This window comes from Salmo salar, chromosome 12, assembly GCF_965601325.2.
Source record: "Salmo salar chromosome 12, fSalSal1, whole genome shotgun sequence".
In the NCBI taxonomy this organism is placed as follows: Eukaryota; Metazoa; Chordata; class Actinopteri; order Salmoniformes; family Salmonidae; genus Salmo; species Salmo salar.
This window is the reverse complement of record NC_138302.1, coordinates 9,379,816-9,397,282: the sequence shown is the minus strand read 5'-3', so window position 1 is coordinate 9,397,282 and position 17,467 is coordinate 9,379,816. Positions and strand designations below refer to the sequence as shown.

The 17,467-nt window shown below is 46.4% G+C and overlaps 1 protein-coding gene and 1 long non-coding RNA gene across 2 annotated transcripts; one reads left to right on the top strand and one right to left on the bottom strand.

Annotated features, from left to right (window-relative positions):
* The first annotated feature begins 463 nt into the window (after window positions 1–463).
* Window positions 464–7,897, top strand: LOC145859398 (uncharacterized). The gene is made up of 2 exons (XR_014379585.1): window positions 464–1,088; window positions 7,805–7,897. It is a non-coding gene; the product is annotated as an uncharacterized LOC145859398 (long non-coding RNA).
* Window positions 7,898–8,321: 424 nt separating this feature from the next.
* Window positions 8,322–15,810, bottom strand: LOC106564104 (hsp90 co-chaperone Cdc37). The gene is made up of 9 exons (XM_014130099.3): window positions 15,501–15,810; window positions 14,236–14,529; window positions 12,924–13,029; window positions 12,153–12,268; window positions 11,832–11,954; window positions 11,488–11,580; window positions 9,602–9,691; window positions 9,223–9,294; window positions 8,322–9,063 (listed from the first exon to the last, which is right to left on the bottom strand). The coding sequence occupies exons 1-9, from the start codon at window positions 15,612–15,614 to the stop codon at window positions 8,911–8,913; spliced, it is 1,161 nt and encodes a 386-aa protein (XP_013985574.3). The 5' UTR covers window positions 15,615–15,810; the 3' UTR covers window positions 8,322–8,910.
* Window positions 15,811–17,467: the final 1,657 nt, after the last annotated feature.

Sequence of the window (17,467 nt, the reverse complement as noted above, 5' to 3'; positions counted from 1 at the left end):
TCAATGTGAGCTGTGGCAAGAAGGTTTGCTGTGTCTGTTAGCGTAGTGTTCAGAGCATGGAGGCGCTACCAGGAGACAGGCCAGTACATCAGGAGACGTGGAGGAGGCCGTAGGAGGGCAACAACCCAGCAGCAGGAACGCTACCTCCGACTTTGTGCAAGGAGGAGCAGGAGAAGCACTGCCAGAGCCTTGCAAAATGACCTCCAGCAGGCCACAAAAGCGCATGTGTCTGCTCAAACGGTCAGAAACAGACTCCATGAGAGTGGTATGAGGGCCCGACGTCCATAGGTGGGGGTTGTGCTTACAGCCCAACATATGCTGGTGCGGTTGGCCCTGGGTTCCTCCTAATGCAAGACAATGCTAGACCTCATGTGGCTGGAGTGTGTCAGCAGTTCCTGCAAGAGGAAGGCATTGATGCTATGGACTGGCCCGCCCGTTCCCCAGACCTGAATCCAATTGAGTGTAGTAGAGTTAAAATGGTTATTCCAGCAAACTTCAAATTATTAGAATAGTACACAACGCAGAACAGAACAATCAGGTTGAGGGTCAGTGGCCAAAAGCCCGCGAACAGGAATGTTCCAAGTTCAGACAGAAGGGGGGAGTCAGATCGCCAGGAACTTTACTTTTGGTTTCTAATTTTAATTGTTGCGCTACTGGTGATGCCTGTTGATGTTAGGTAGGCAGCTACAGTAGCTGAATGATGTTAACATCTTCAGGTTTTGTTTCATTAAATGTATTTTATTTTATCTGGGTGCTTACGTCACCTACTGACACCCTGGTACTACCCATAGATCCCGCTCTCCTCAGTCTGAGAAAACACTGAGAGAGAAAGAACAACTTGTCAGGTGGTGCATTGGAGACTGATGTGTTCCTGTCCTGTCTTTTCATAATACTATTGCAGATCGACATAAAAGCCTAAAAGACAGCCGTGGTGTCGCTCTTCATTTCTTGGTTCTCCTGTGGTGCATAAGAGACCCGCTACAGATTGGTGCCGTGACCCGGATCAACAGATCAGCTGCAGCAGATCGCCGGGGGACCCCTAAACAGAACTGGATCGACATCACACGTTTAAAACATTTGAGGGCAAGGTGAACTTTGGACAATATGTTGCATATGCCTCAGTTGTGTGAGATTACAGAACAGGAGAGAGAAGACATATCAGGTGTTGGTGATAACAATGTACATGTTACTCCGGTTGGTGTTACTGTGAGAGGTTCACAAGGTATGGCCACTGGGGTGGGGCGGGGGGCTCAGTTGGCCAGTATGGGGGAACATAGTGCTAGAGCCAGTCCTCTTAGATACCCAGCAGTCGACACTAGAGTGCCAAGTGTCAGTAGTAGCCAACCAGAGCATGTTAGCAGTAGCCAACCAGGCAACGATGACAGTGAAGTGTCCCAGAAGGCCATAGGGGGTGAAAATGAGAACCGAACCCAATTGCAAGCCCTAGCAGAGTTAGTCAAACAACTGGGCAGTGAAATAGGTAATCAAGTTGCCGCTAGTCTAGCAGGGGCTGGTCCAAGCACTTCCCCTCCCCAACCAATAGTAGAAATACCTGATTGGTCAAAGGTCAACCTAATTCTGAAGTCAGACGTCAGAGAACCACCCCACTTCCGGGGTGATAGCACAGACCGGTGCACAGTGACTGAATGGCAAGAACTTATGCAAGCTTACTTGAAAAAGAAGGGATGCAGTATATCAGAACAGGGGCAAGAAATACAGGACAGACTAATGGGGCGGGCTAAAGACATAGTCAGAATTGGGCTCCGTGGAAACCCCCTTGTTAACATAAGCAGAGATCCTGAAGCCATATACAATATCTTGAGGCAGCACTTTGGAGAGGCAATCTCATCAACAATCCCATTAGGATACTTCTATGAAACCTTACCAAGACAGTCAGAGAGCTGCTTGGATTATTGGGTTAGACTGAACAAAGCAATTGACCTTGCCAATGAGTGCTTGCAAAGACAGGGAAAAAGAGTGGATGATCCAGGTCACGAGGTGACCATGATGTTTGTTAAGCACTGCCCTGATCCGGCACTGTATGCCGCTCTTAGGTGCAGGCCTATTGAAAATTGGACCGTTGGAGATTTGCAGGCAATGATTGACAGCCATCACCGAGACAAACAATCAGCCAGACACAGGGCGCAAAGTACTGCCAAGGTAGAAGTTGTGATGACCCCCGACGCTTGGTGTATGACTCAACAACAAGCAGTCGGTCAAAATAATTCAGCCACGCCCACTAACAGCGATCAGGCTCCATTGAACAAAGTGATTTCTCTCCTGGAAAAGCTCCTGTCAACCCAGGAACAAAATCAAAGGAGAACTTCAGCCAGAACGCCACAAACTAATACTGCTGCTGGTCCCTGTAGAATTTGTAAGGCCTCAGACCATTCAACTCAGTCGCACTGCTTTAAGGAGGGGTTATGTTTCAAGTGTCACAGGACAGGCCACAGAGGCTTTGAATGTCCAGCAAGAAAACAAGTTGGAGAGGCAACCGCCGAGGCTCCCCCTGGCCCCGCTTTAAACTAACATGCTCACACCAAGAGGGGGGCGGTGTGGGCGAACATGTTACACCTCCACAGAACACTACAGATATAAGGACTGGAAACACAATGAAAACCGAGGTGATTTATCCAAAAATAGAGAGTAATGACAGTCTTTTCTATGTTCCAGTAATGGTGCAAGAAATTGTAGAACTTCAAGCTCTGATAGATAGTGGGTCTATGACCTGCACGTTAAGTGAGTCAGCTGAAGACACACTTCTGAGATGTAATGTGATAAAACCAGAGTCTAGAAAGCCAACTCAAGTAGTTCTTGTAGGCTGTGGGGGCAACCAGGCACAGCCTAAGTATGAATATGACTTGAACATTGATCTTTTAGATTGCAAGATGGCAGTGTCTGTTTTAGTTGTACCTGGACAGACAGATGACATGATAGTTGGATCGAACGCCATAAAACACATAATGCAACAGGTTAAGAAAACAAAGTGGTATTGGGACAGCCTCTCCAAACCTGCCAAAGGAGATTCACATGGACTTTTACTCAGCATGCTAGCCAACGTGAACCGTTGGCACGGTGACAAAATACCAGACAAAGTGGGAACTGTAATGCTCAAGCAGAGTGTGACTCTCATGCCTCAACATGAACATTTGGTCTGGGGAAAACTGAAAGAAAAGGTACCGCTATCAGTCGGTAGTACTGTAGTCATAGAGGCCACTACAGCACGATCTGCACCAAGAAATGTCCTAGTAGGACGCACTGTATGTCCTTTGAGGGGTGACAAGTGGGTCCCCATGAAAGTGATCAACATGTTGGACCACCCTATTATTCTACGCCGTAACACCAAGTTGGCCGATGTGCACCCATGCCTAGCCCTAGAAGACCTAGAGCTCTATGCCAGCCATGCTGAGAACCCCAGTAAGGTCCAGTCTGCCCTTCAGAATGTCACCCAAGCTGGGGAAGGATGTTCATTTGGTGGAAAAAGGGCAAAGAAAGAGTATCTACAAAAGTTGGAAGAGTTGGGCTTAAAAGAAGTTGACATAGAGTCCTGTGAAGTGTCTGACATGTGGAAAGGAAAACTAGTGGACCTTATTGCTCAGTATGAAGGCATCTTCTCCAGGGACCGACTTGACTGTGGAGAAGCGAAGAACGTCATCCACCGTATCCGACTCAAAGATGAAAAGCCTTTCCGGCTGCCGTACAGGAGGGTCTCTCCATCCGACTACCAGAAACTGAGACAGACGCTGGAGGAAATGGAGGAGCGGGGCATCATCCGAAAGTCCAGTAGTGAGTGGGCCTCCCCCCTTGTCCTGGTTTGGAAGCCGTCAGGAGAGTTGAGAATTTGCACTGATTTCAGATGGTTGAACCAGAGGACAGAGAAAGATGCATACCCATTGCCCCATCAAGCCGATGCTCTCGCTGCTTTGGGGGGGAACTGCTTCTTCAGTACTATGGATTTGACTTCGGGATTCTACAACATCCCCATACATGAAGATGACCGCAAGTACACAGCGTGCACAACACCCACGGGTTTATTTGAGTACAACAGAATGGCTCAGGGGTTATGTAACAGCCCAGCAACATTCGCCAGAATGATGACCTCGATCTTCGGCGACCAGAACTACTTGTCCCTCCTGTGCTACTTGGATGATCTCCTGGTTTTCGGGAAGACTGAGCAGGAAGCCCTGGACCGTCTCGAAATGGTGTTCTCCCGCCTTAAGGAACACAACCTGAAGCTAGCGCAAAAAAAAATGTTACCTCCTCAGAAAATCTGTCAAGTTTTTAGGCCATATCGTCACGGCAGAGGGCATTGCAACCGACCCAGGAAAAGTGTCTGCAATCAACGACATCACAGCAGCTGACCTGATGGAAAATGATGGGAAAACACCTTCACCCACCAAGGTCAGATCATTTCTTGGTATGGCAAACTATTATTCCCACTTCATTGCGAGTTTCTCAGGTTTAGCCAAACCACTGTTTCGTCTGATTGCAGGACAGAAAAGTAAGCGGAAAGGAGAAAAAGGAAAACCTCATGGCATGGCCCATAAACGTCTGAAACCTGAAGACTGGACTTGTGAATGTGGGGAGGCGCTGGAGAAGCTAAAAGCTGCTGTCTCCCAAAAAGCCGTGCTGGCTCACCCAGACTTTAACAGACCATTTCTCCTATCAACTGATGCATCAATGGATGGCTTAGGTGCAGTACTTAGCCAGACATTTGAGGGTGAGAGTAGGCCCAGACCAGTAGCTTTTGCAAGCAAGACTCTGTCGAGGTCCCAGTCCCGTTACCCAGCACACAGATTAGAGTTCTTCGCTCTTAAGTGGGCTGTGTGTGATAAGTTCACCCATTGGCTGAAGGGGAATAGATTCACAGTCCTAACAGATAACAACCCCCTGACATATATAATGACGAAACCAAAGCTAGATGCCTGTGAGCAGCGGTGGGTCTCTAAACTGGCCCCCTTCGACTTTGACTTGAAGTACATCCCCGGGCCCCAGAATGTCCCAGCAGACCTGCTTAGTCGACAGCCATTCGTTGGAGCTAGGAAGGCAAGTGAGTTCCCAGAGTATGTGACTTCAGAGTCCATCCAGGACGCATTCAAACTGTCAGTCAATATCCAAGGTGGTGAGATCCTGGCTCAAGTCTCTTCTGAAGGGGTGAAAGCAGTTTTGGAGTCCTGTCTGGAGTGGGATGCGAGTGTGCCAGTGCGCGCGCACATTCCAATTAGCCCAGTATTCTGCCAGCATCCCTCAGCATGAAGGGGGAGTGGCTACTCTTCCAGTCCTTTCTCCTGATGTGATACGGAGAAAACAGAAGGCGGATCAGGTGCTGGCCCGAGTGGCGTACTTTGTTGAGAGGAGGAGGAGACCTTCGCGGAGAGAGAGGGCTCATGAGACTGCCCAAGTGTTGAGAATGCTGAAGCATTGGGATAAACTCGAAATCAAGGATGAGATCCTCTACCGAAGATCTAAGGACAGAGTTGTCAAGAAGAGGTACCAGCTGGTGGTGCCAGACTCCCTTAAAGCCATCGTTCTGAGGGGAACCCATGATGAAGCCGGCCACCAAGGCCAGACTAGAACACTCCATTTGGTACGTCAAAGGTTCTTCTGGACTGGAATGGAAGGGGAAGTGAAGAAGTATGTCTCCTACTGTAAGCGCTGTGTGGTTGGCAAGACAATGGAGCCAGAGGCTAGGGCACCGTTGGAATCTATTCAGACCAGCACAGCGTTGGAACTGGTGTGCATAGACTTCTGGTCAGCAGAAGGAAGGGATGGAGAGAGCGTTGATGTACTCGTCATCACAGATCATTTTACGAAGCTGGCACATGCGTTTCCTTGCCCGAACCAGACAGCAAAGGTGGTTGCCCAGAAGTTATGGAACCAGTTCTTCTGTGTCTATGGGTTTCCCCAGCGGATACACTCTGACAAAGGAGCAAACTTTGAGAGTCACTTAATCGCAGAATTGCTACAAGTCTCAGGAGTCAAAAAGTCCCATACCACTCCATATCATCCTATGGGCAACGGTCAGACGGAAAGATTCAACCGCACGCTCGGAAACATGGTCCGATCATTGCCAGCGAGAGCAAAAGAAAGATGGCCCCAGATGATACAGACGCTCACCTTCTCGTACAACTGTACCACACACGAAACGACAGGATTCGCACCGTTCTTCCTAATGTTCGGCCGAATTCCACGGCTGCCAGTGGACATCATGTTTGGAAGTACCCTGAAAAACGAAGACGTGTTGACTCATGACGAGTATGTTGACTCGTTCCAAAAGGACCTGCGAGAGGCTGTCAGGATCGCTCAGGCCAACACCACTGAAGCTCAGAAAAAGCAAGCCAGGCAGTATAACAAGAGAGTGAAGGGTACTGCCCTGGAGATTGGGGACCGAGTTCTCTTGGCAAACCGAAAGGAAAGAGGAAAAGGTAAACTTGCCGACTTGTGGGATTCAACGGTCTATGTGATCACATGGAAAGACCCGTCTGTGCACATCTACAGAGTCGAAGATCCTACTACCAAGAAGAGTAAAGTAGTTCATCGAAACTTCATACTGCCAGTGAATTTCCTGCCGGTGGGACAGACAGACGAGATGTCCACAGTAGCCTCTACTGCTTCAGAGGAGGACATAAACGCAGACAGCGGTGACGAAAGACCGGTATTCGATGTGGATGAGGATTCAGAGGATCGAAGGACTGCTGTCTGGATTCTCGAGGGCCAGAACCCTGAGGGGCCCACGGAAGCTGAAGGTCAAAAATCTTCGGGACCGGAAGATGGCGTGAACATGAGAGAAGCTGCTCCTCAATGCCCAGCGAAGGACATGATCTCAGGACAAGCAGCTAAATCAAGCACAGGAAGCTCCTCAATGATGCCTGGTGATGATTCAAGTGATCCTTCTGAAGATGACACAAGTAGAGAAGCAACGTCAGTGAGCAGTCTAGATGGCATCAGCAGTAGAAGTTCATCAGTCAGCGGCTCTGTATGCATAAGATCTACTAAGAAGAGAATGAGTAACCAGAGAGAGGTAGAGCGCAGAAACAGCCAGACATCTGAGCTCACTGATACAGTCCTGAGACCAAGTGAAGGCACTTTGAGAACTCGAACTGGAAGAGTTGTGAAGCCTGTCAGAAGACTTTTAGAGTCAATGAGTCAAGTGATTGCTGAGCCGGACAAAAGAGAGCATCTAGCCGCCCTGATTCAAGCCTTATCAACTTTTGTTGAAGTGACAGTACCCCAGTGACACAGAAGCCAGAAGATAGATTAAGGAAATGAGAAATACTTTATTAGGGGGTCATAGGTTGTATGTATATGGGCATATTTCTACCTGGCAAAGTCTCTTTGCTGTCCTTCTGGACGACTCTTGGTCAAGGTTACCCCTGTGGAGGAAGAAGTCTTACCTTATGTCTTAAAGTTTGCTGAAATCAAGAAGGGGTGAGTGTAGTAGAGTTAAAATGGTTATTCCAGCAAACTTCAAATTATTAGAATAGTACACAACGCAGAACAGAACAATCAGGTTGAGGGTCAGTGGCCAAAAGCCCGCGAACAGGAATGTTCCAAGTTCAGACAGAAGGGGGGAGTCAGATCGCCAGGAACTTTACTTTTGGTTTCTAATTTTAATTGTTGCGCTACTGGTGATGCCTGTTGATGTTAGGTAGGCAGCTACAGTAGCTGAATGATGTTAACATCTTCAGGTTTTGTTTCATTAAATGTATTTTATTTTATCTGGGTGCTTACGTCACCTACTGACACCCTGGTACTACCCATAGATCCCGCTCTCCTCAGTCTGAGAAAACACTGAGAGAGAAAGAACAACTTGTCAGGTGGTGCATTGGAGACTGATGTGTTCCTGTCCTGTCTTTTCATAATACTATTGCAGATCGACATAAAAGCCTAAAAGACAGCCGTGGTGTCGCTCTTCATTTCTTGGTTCTCCTGTGGTGCATAAGAGACCCGCTACATGAGCACATCTGGGACATCATGTCTCGCTCCATCCACCAACGCCATGTTGCACCACAGACTGTCCAGGAGTTGGCGGATGCTTTAGTCCAGGTCTGGGAGGAGATCCCTCAGGAGACCATCCGCCACCTCATCAGGAGCATGCCCAGGCGTTGTAGGGAGGTCATACAGGCACGTGGAGGCCACACACACTACTGAGCCTCATTTTGACTTGTTTTAAGGACATTACATCAAAGTTGGATCAGCCTGTAGTGAGGTTTTCCACTTTAATTTTGAGTGTGACTCCAAATCCAGACCTCCATGGGTTGATAAATTGGATTTCCATTGATTATTTTTGTGTGATTTTGTTGTCAGCACATTCAACTATGTAAAGAAAAAAGTATTTAATAAGCTTATTTATTTCATTCAGATCTAGGATGTGTTGTTTAAGTGTTCCCTTTATTTTTTTGAGCAGTATATAAAGATGGGACTATGGGTAGAAGAGACAGCAGGGATAAGAAGTGAGGTGGGGGGGTAAATATAAAGATGGGGTCATGGAGAAAGGGACTATGGGTAGAAACGGAAGCAGGGTGAAGTTTAGCATTTTCCCCAAATGGTTAACGTCAGGATTGGGGGAGGGGAATCTGATCCTAGACCTGTACCTAGGGGAAACTTCACCCCACATTTTCATAAAGAGTCTCAGAATAGGAGTGCTGATCTAGGATCAGGTCCCCTTGTACATGTGTTGTTCAGATCAGATCCAAGATCAGCAGTCCTACTCTGAGACTCTTTGTAAATACTGGCCCGGTGCAGATCTTCAATTGGTCAGGCTAATGCTAGCGATACTAGCCCAATTAACACTAGGGAAGTTAGCATCTTCACAGCATGTTTTCAATAAGACAAGCTAATGTTAGTAAAGAGTGTAGCTAGGTCTGAAAAGGTCAAAAGTCTAATGGAAGGGTTCAATTCATGACAGAGTCATTTCTCCTCCTCCGCCTCTCCCTCCTTCTCTGGTTCTTCCTCGTCCTCCTTTTCCTCTTCCTCGTCTTCTTCTTTGTCCTCTTCGTCGGTATTGGCGTTGGGAACCCAGAGTCCTGAGTCAATACACCTCTTCATGTGGCCCTTTGCCTCCTGCGGAACCCCACAACACACACAGGTTAGAGTTAGAGAGGGTTAGTTAGAGTTAGAGAGGGTTAGTTAGAGTTAGAGAGTTAGAGAGAGAGTTAGAGAGAGAGTTAGTTAGTTAGAGTTAGAGTTAGAGTTAGTTAGAGAGAGACAGGAGACACTCACCATGGGGTCCATCTTGCTTATAGCTTCCTGCAGCATTGAGATGTCTTTATCATCAAAACACTTCTTCATTTCCTGTGAAACAGGATGTGACATCACAAGTCAGAGGTCAAAAAAGGAGGCTGAGATTGGCGACCACTTCCTCTGAATATGTGACCATAGGTTGCTGACTATTATGAAGATGTGTGTCTGTCTGTCTCTCTGCGTGTCTGTCTGTCTCTCTGCGTGTCTGTCTGTCTCTCTGCGTGTCTCTCTGCATGTCTGTCTGTGTGTGTGTCTCTCTGGGTATGACTGACTGACTGTGTGTGTGTCTCACTGTGTGTGTCTCTGCGTGTGTCTGTCTCTCTCTGGGTACGACTGACTGACTGTGTGTGTGTGTTACCTCTGGCAGAGTGTCGTAGACTTCCACAGGGTCCAGTCCACCAGGCCCCAGTCTGTTTTGTCTATCCTCCTCCTCATACTCCTCCATAGCCTTTAACAATTAGTTTATTATTTTCATTTTGAACCTCACCAATGCCTCATATTTAACTCTATGTACAGTTGAAGTCGGAAGTTTACATACACCTTAACCAAATACATTTAAACTCAGTTTTTCACAATTCCTGACATTTAATCCTAGTAAAAATTCCCTGTTTTAGGTCAGTTAGGATCACCACTTTATTTTAAGAATGTTAAAATGTCAGAATAATAGTAGAGAGAATTATTTATTTTAGCTTTTATTTATTTCATCGCATTCCCAGTGGGTCAGAAGTTTACATATACTAATTGAGTGTTCGGTAGCATTGCCTTGAAATTGTTTAACTTGGGTCAAACGATTTTGGGTAGCCTTCCACAAGCTTCCCACAATAAGTTGGGTGAATTTTGGCCCATTCCTCCTGACAGAGCTGGTGTAACTGAGTCAGGTTTGTAGACCTCCTTGCTCGCACACACTTTTTCAGTTCTGCCCACACATTTTCTACAGGATTGAGGTCAGGGCTTTGTAATGACCACTCCAATACCTTGGCTTTGTTGTCCTTAAGCCATTTTGCCACAACTTTGGAAGTATGCTTGGGGTCATTGTCCATTTGGAAGACCCATTTGCGACAAAGCTTCAACTTCCTGACTGATGTCTTGATGTTACTTCAATATATCCACATAATTTTCCTCCCTCATGAAGCCATCTATTTTGTGAAGTGCACCAGTCCCTCCTGCAGCAAAGCACCCCCACAACATGATGCTGCCACCCCCGTGCTTCACGGTTGGAATGGTGTTCTTCGGCTTGTAAGCCTCCCCCTTTTTCCTCCAAACATAACGATGGTCATTATGACCAAACAGTTCTATTTTTGTTTAATCAGACCAGAGGACATTTCTCCAAAAAGTACAATCTTTGTCACCATGTGCAGTTTCAAACCGTAGTCTGGCTTTTTTTAATGGTGGTTTTGGAGCAGTGGCTTCTTCCTTGCTGAGCGGCCTTTCACGTTATGTCGATATAGGACTCGTTTTACTCTGGATATAGATATTTTTGTACCTGTTTCCTCCAGAATCTTCACAAGGTCCTTTGCTGTTGTTCTGAGATTGATTTGCACTTTTCACACCAAATCACGTTCATCTCTAGGAGACAGAACGCGTCTCCTTCCTGAGCGGTATGACGGCTGCGTCGTCCCATGGTGTTTATACTTGCATACTATTGTTTGTACAGATGAATGTGGTACCTTCAGGTGTTTGGAAATTGCTCCCAAGGATGAACCAGACTTGTGGAGGTCTACAGGCACTGAGTTTGAAGGTAGGCCTTGAAATACATCCATACGTACACCTCCAATTGACTCAAATGACATCAGAAGCTTCTAAAGCCATGACATCATTTTCGAAGCTGTTTAAAGGCACAGTCAACTTAGTGTAAATAAACTTCTGACCCACTGGAATTGTGATACAGTGAATTATAAGTGAAATAATCCGTCTGTAAACAATTGTTGGAAAAATTACTTGTGTGTCATGCACAAAGTACATGTCCTAACCGACTTGCCAAAACTATAGTTTGTTAACAAGAAATTTGTGGAGTGGTTGAAAAACGAGTTTTAATGACTCCAACCTAAGTGTATATAAACTTCCAACTTCAACTGTATGTATGTATTTTAGTATTTTGTTCATCAGTCCACAGTTTTGATACAGTCCCAGAAAAGTGTGAATGTCAGAATGTTTTTGGATTAAATATCGCTTTGAACTTCTCCCAATTCCATAAAAATACTTTTAAACACCTGAAGGAAGAAAACAAAATGGAGGGAAAATGACCTTTTGTATCCTGATCTTAGCTCTGCCTCGAACTCTTTCTTTAAATGACTCCAGCTCATCAGTAAAGGCCTCCTGGTAGGGCTGGTCTGCAGTCTGACAGAGAGACAGAGGTGTGACATACCGATATATGTGTGCACAGTACATACACACGTGAAGTTAAAACATCAACTCATAAAGCCGGGATTCAATCAAAGGGGCGTTATCGACAAGAAAACAAGGCTTTTCATTGAAAGGTCATTTCCACTTGAGCCGATATCTGCAGCGTTTCTGTCTGTATGCAGTAACGCACCTCTGATTGAATACCGGCCTTTTAATGAACAAAGGCAACACACACACACACTCACCTTGATCTTTTGGAAGAACTCTCTGAAGCATCCTCGAGGGTCGATCTTCAGGCTCTTAGCCAACTCTAAGATGAACTGCATCACTATGGTCTGATGGGCTACCTGATCCATCAAACCATGTTTCTACACACACACACACACACACACACACACACACACACACACACACACACACACACACACACACACACACACACACACACACACACACACACACACACACACACACACACACACACACACACACAGGTTAACATACACAAAGACACAGAAAGATGTAAACACACACAATATCTGTGAAACACACCCCCCCCCCCTCACCTCCTCCACCTCCAGGTCGATACACATGATAACCAGGAAGTTAGCCGTCTCTTCACACACCAGGTAAGGGTGGTCAGACAGGTACTTCTGACTGTCCTCCCAACGCCGAAGCATCCCTACACACCACACACAGGTTAGAAAGAGAGGAAGAGAGAAAGAGAGAGGGAGAAGAGTGTAGAACAGACATTAAATGGTTTAGTTGTGAGGTGTTGAAACAGACAGAGAGAGAAGAGTGTAGAATACAGACATTAAATGGTTTAGTTGTGAGGTGTTGAAACAGACAGAGAGAGAAGAGTGTAGAACAGACATTAAATGGTTTAGTTGTGAGGTGTTGAAACAGACAGAGAGAGAAGAGTGTAGAACACAGACATTAAATGGTTTAGTTGTGAGGTGTTGAAACAGACAGAGAGAGAAGAGTGTAGAATACAGACATTAAATGGTTTAGTTGTGAGGTGTTGAAACAGACAGAGAGAGAAGAGTGTAGAACAGACATTAAATGGTTTAGTTGTGAGGTGTTGAAACAGACAGAGAGAGAAGAGTGTAGAACAGACATTAAATGGTTTAGTTGTGAGGTGTTGAAACAGACAGAGAGAGAAGAGTGTAGAATACAGACATTAAATGGTTAGTTGTGAGGTGTTGAAACAGACAGAGAGAGAAGAGTGTAGAATACAGACATTAAATGGTTTAGTTGTGAGGTGTTGAAACAGACAGAGAGAGAAGAGTGTAGAATACAGACATTAAATGGTTTAGTTGTGAGGTGTTGAAACTCACCAAAGTGTTTGATCTCTTTCTTGTGTTTATCCACAAAAGTCTGGTGTTTCTCCTCCTTCTGTTCCTCCGTCTCTTCTGTCGCTTCCGGCTTGATGTTCAACATACTCTAGGGGAAGAAGGGATGGAGAGGAGGGGAGAGAGAGAGAGAAATATATTTTCAGTGGACAGAACAGTTGACAGTAGAGGAATAAAATGTGACATCAATAGTTGTGATGATAGCCCATATCTTCATGATTTATCCTTCAACAAAGTAATGTATTGTCTTCCTATCTCACCTGGCTGAAGCCCTCCTTGTTGAGGGAGTGGTGTAATCTCTATCTCACCTGGCTGAAGCCCTCCTTGTTGAGGGAGTGGTGTAATCTCTATCTCACCTGGCTGAAGCCCTCCTTGTTGAGGGAGTGGTGTAATCTCTATCTCACCTGGCTGGAGTGGTGTAATCTCTATCTCACCTGGCTGAAGCCCTCCTTGTTGAGGGAGTGGTGTAATCTCTATCTCACCTGGCTGGAGTGGTGTAATCTCTATCTCACCTGGCTGAAGCCCTCCTTGTTGAGGGAGTGGTGTAATCTCTATCTCACCTGGCTGGAGTGGTGTAATCTCTATCTCACCTGGCTGAAGCCCTCCTTGTTGAGGGAGTGGTGTAATCTCTATCTCACCTGGCTGGAGTGGTGTAATCTCTATCTCACCTGGCTGAAGCCCTCCTTGTTGAGGGAGTGGTGTAATCTCTATCTCACCTGGCTGAAGTGGTGTAATCTCTATCTCACCTGGCTGAAGCCCTCCTTGTTGAGGGAGTGGTGTAATCTCTATCTCACCTGGCTGGAGTGGTGTAATCTCTATCTCACCTGGCTGAAGCCCTCCTTGTTGAGGGAGTGGTGTAATCTCTATCTCACCTGGCTGAAGCCCTCCTTGTTGAGGGAGTGGTGTAATCTCTATCTCACCTGGCTGGAGTGGTGTAATCTCTATCTCACCTGGCTGAAGCCCTCCTTGTTGAGGGAGTGGTGTAATCTCTATCTCACCTGGCTGAAGTCCTCCTTGTTGAGGGAGTGGTGTAATCTCTATCTCACCTGGCTGAAGCCCTCCTTGTTGAGGGAGTGGTGTAATCTCTATCTCACCTGGCTGGAGTGGTGTAATCTCTATCTCACCTGGCTGAAGCCCTCCTTGTTGAGGGAGTGGTGTATCTCTTGCTCACCTGGCTGAAGCCCTCTTTGTTGAGGGAGTGGTGTATCTAAAATCAAATCTAATTGACTTGTCACATACACATATTTAGCAGATGTTATTGCGGGTGTAGCGAAATGCTACAGCCTCAATATCTCACCTTGCTGAATCCCTCTTTGCTGAGCGTGTCAACGTTCCAAGGCATCTTTTTCTCCTCTCTCCGATGTTCCTCCATCTTCTTCTCCCACAAGCGTTGATCCTTTCTGTATTTCTTCTCCTCGGCCTGGGCCTTGCTCAGCGCCGTCTTCCTCTCCTCCTCTCCCTCCTTCTTTCCTTCCTCCTCTAACTCCTTCACTCTGTACTGCACCTCTTCCAGACGTCTCTTACACTCTGCCATGTTCCTCTCCAGCTCCTCTCCTTTCTCCTCGAAGGCCACCTGTTTCTCCACACGCGCCTAGGAGGGTGAGAAGAGGGGTGATGAGAGGAAGGGTGGAGGGAGAGAAGGGGGTGATGAGAGGGAGGGTGGAGGAGGGAGGAGAGGAAGGGTGGAGGGGGTGTAGTGGAAGATTAGAGCAGCGGAGAGAGGGTGGAGGAGAGATGAAAGATAGGAGGGACATGGAAGGATGAAGGGGAGGATGGGTGGAGGGTGAGAAGGGGGGTGATGAGAGGAAGGGTGGAAGAAAGATGGGAGAAAGACGGAAGGGTGGAGGAGCGAGGAGAGGAAGGGTGGAGGGGTGTAGGAGGGAGAAGAAAGCGGTGGGGGATAGTAACATTGTTGTTCTTTAAAATGTTACCTATTCGCTAGCTAACCAACCATCTTAGAGGAACAGGACTAATGAAGATAATTTAATATAGGTAGGCTGTGACTGGCCTCACACTCCAGTACAGTAGGTGGCGGCGTATGCAACAAAGTTGGATGCAATCCGCCAACCAAATCCCAAAGAAGAAGAAAAATAATAATTATGTTCAAAGCAAGATATTGTACCTAACACAATTCTGCTGGATTAGTTGATGTAGCTAGCCAAGGTTAAGGTGTATCACAGGCTGTGTGGAGAAACTCTTATTGAGCAAGAGAGACAGGAAGGAAAGGCAGACACAGAGAGACAGAGCTGTGGACAAACTCCTATTGAGCAACTAGGCTACTACTGTAAAGCCCGAATGTTGAAAGCCTTGCCTAGTAAACACCCTGGACCAGAGCTAAGCCTAGCTAGCTAGCACTTTAGCCAGTTGGATTAACGTTAGTCACGTTAGTTGACCAGCTAACTAGATTAGCCGGTTGAGTACTGATTTATATGGCTAAGAACTTAGCTAGCTAGTGTTTGCTGACATAGCTACTGTCGCTAGCTGCCTAACTAGTCACGTACGTGAGCTATTTCTGTATTAGTATTATTTTAGTGAAGACATATCGCCTGTTGTCATAGCTACCTGATGCCTCCATCGGAAGAGGCTCGGGGTGTCGATATTGGGGTGAGTCTCATCTTCGTCATCCGACACTTCGATGTGGTCCCACACACTGTAATCAATAGTCCTAGACGTCATCTTCTAGCTCTCTCTCCTTCTCTTTCCGTGGGATGTCCACGCAACAACAGCACACTAAATGGAATGATGTGTAAAGAAAATGTTAACTTTGGTCCTGTTGAAAGAGAGGAAATGCGAGGTAAGCTTGCAGAGAACCCGCCGCCCTCTACTCGTTGCTTCAGCTCAGAAATATTTTCTGGAAAGCTCTGTTGCTTCCGATCTGCGAGGTAGTGTGACGTAGAAATCGTGCGACAGAGATGGGTTTGGAGTCTTCGAGAAGCAGAGGGTCCTGAGCTGATAATTCACTGTGAAAGTAAACTTTATATTTTTAGACTTAGTTCATTTTAATCTCTGTGGAATGTTTCTTTATTTCTAGAGCAAAACGTTAAGGTACATTCTGTTTATAATCACATATGTAATCTATAGCGTCAGCCACAGGAAGGCGCACAAGGAGCAAAAAGCAGATTTTTTTGTTGTTGAAATCACATCAAGTTACACCTTCTGAGTACTTCCAAATGGTTCTTTATTGGGAAAATATATACAAAATAAATGCATTAATCTACACACCCATGTGCATACATATATATAATAGTGCTTTCTTTAAACACATATCCTGTTAATTGGTACTTTATGATGACTGAGTGAATTAGACAATACAATGCAAGTAATAAATACTGAAATTAACATGATCTGCATTGAAAAGTGTAGTATTTGATTTTGCACCGGTCTGCAAGTGTAACCAGATACACTACATGACCAAAAGTATATGGACACGAACATATCTTTCCAAAATCATGGGCATTAATATGGAGTTGGTCCCCACTTTGCCGCTATATAGGCTTTCCACTAGATGTTGGAACATTGCTGCGGGGACTTGCTTCCATTCAGCCACAAGAGCATTAGTTGGACGATTAGGCCTGGCTCGCAGTCAGCGTTCCAATTCATCCCAAAGGTCTTCGATGGAGTTGAGGTTTAGGGCTTTGTGCAGGCCGGTCAACTTCTTCCACACCACAGGAGATTGGTGGCACCTTAATTGGGGAGGACGGGCTCGTGGTAATGGCTGGAGAGGAATCAGTGGAATGGTATCAAATCTGTCAAACACATGGTTTGATGCCATTCCATTCGCTCCGTTCCAGACATTATTATGAGTTGTTCTCCTTCAGCAGCCTCCAATACTCCACAGCGATCTCGACAAACCCTTTCTGTATGGACCTCGCTTTGTGCACAGGGGTATTGTCATGCTGAAACAGGAAAGGGCCTTCCCCAAACTGTTGACAAAATGTTGGAAGCACAGAATTATCTAGAATGTCATTGTATGCCGTAGTGTTGAGATTTCCCTTCACTGGAACTAAGGGGCCTAGCCCGAACCATGAAAAACAGCCCCAGACCATTATTCCTCCTCACCAAACTTTACAGTTGGCACTATGCATTGGGGCAGGTAGCGTTTGCCTGGCGTCCGCCAAATCCAGATTCGTCCATCGGACTGCCAGATGGTGAAGAGTGATTCATCACTCCAGAGATCACTGCTCCAGAGTCCAATGGCGGCGAGCTTTACACTACTTCAGCCGACGCTTGGCATTGTGCATGGTGATCTTAGGCTTGTGTACGGCTGCTCGGCCACGGAAACCCATTTCATGAAGCTTCCGACAAACAGTTATTGTGCTGGCGTTGCTTCCAGAGGCAGTTTGGAACTCGGTAATGGGTGTTGCAACCGAGGACAGACAATTTTTGCGTGCTACGAGCTTCAGAACTCGGCGGTCCTGTTCTGTGATCTTGTGTGGCCTACCACTTCGCGGCTGAGCCGTTGTTGCTCCTAGATATTTCCACTTCACAATAACAGCACTTACAGTTGACCAGGGAAGCTCTAGCAGGGC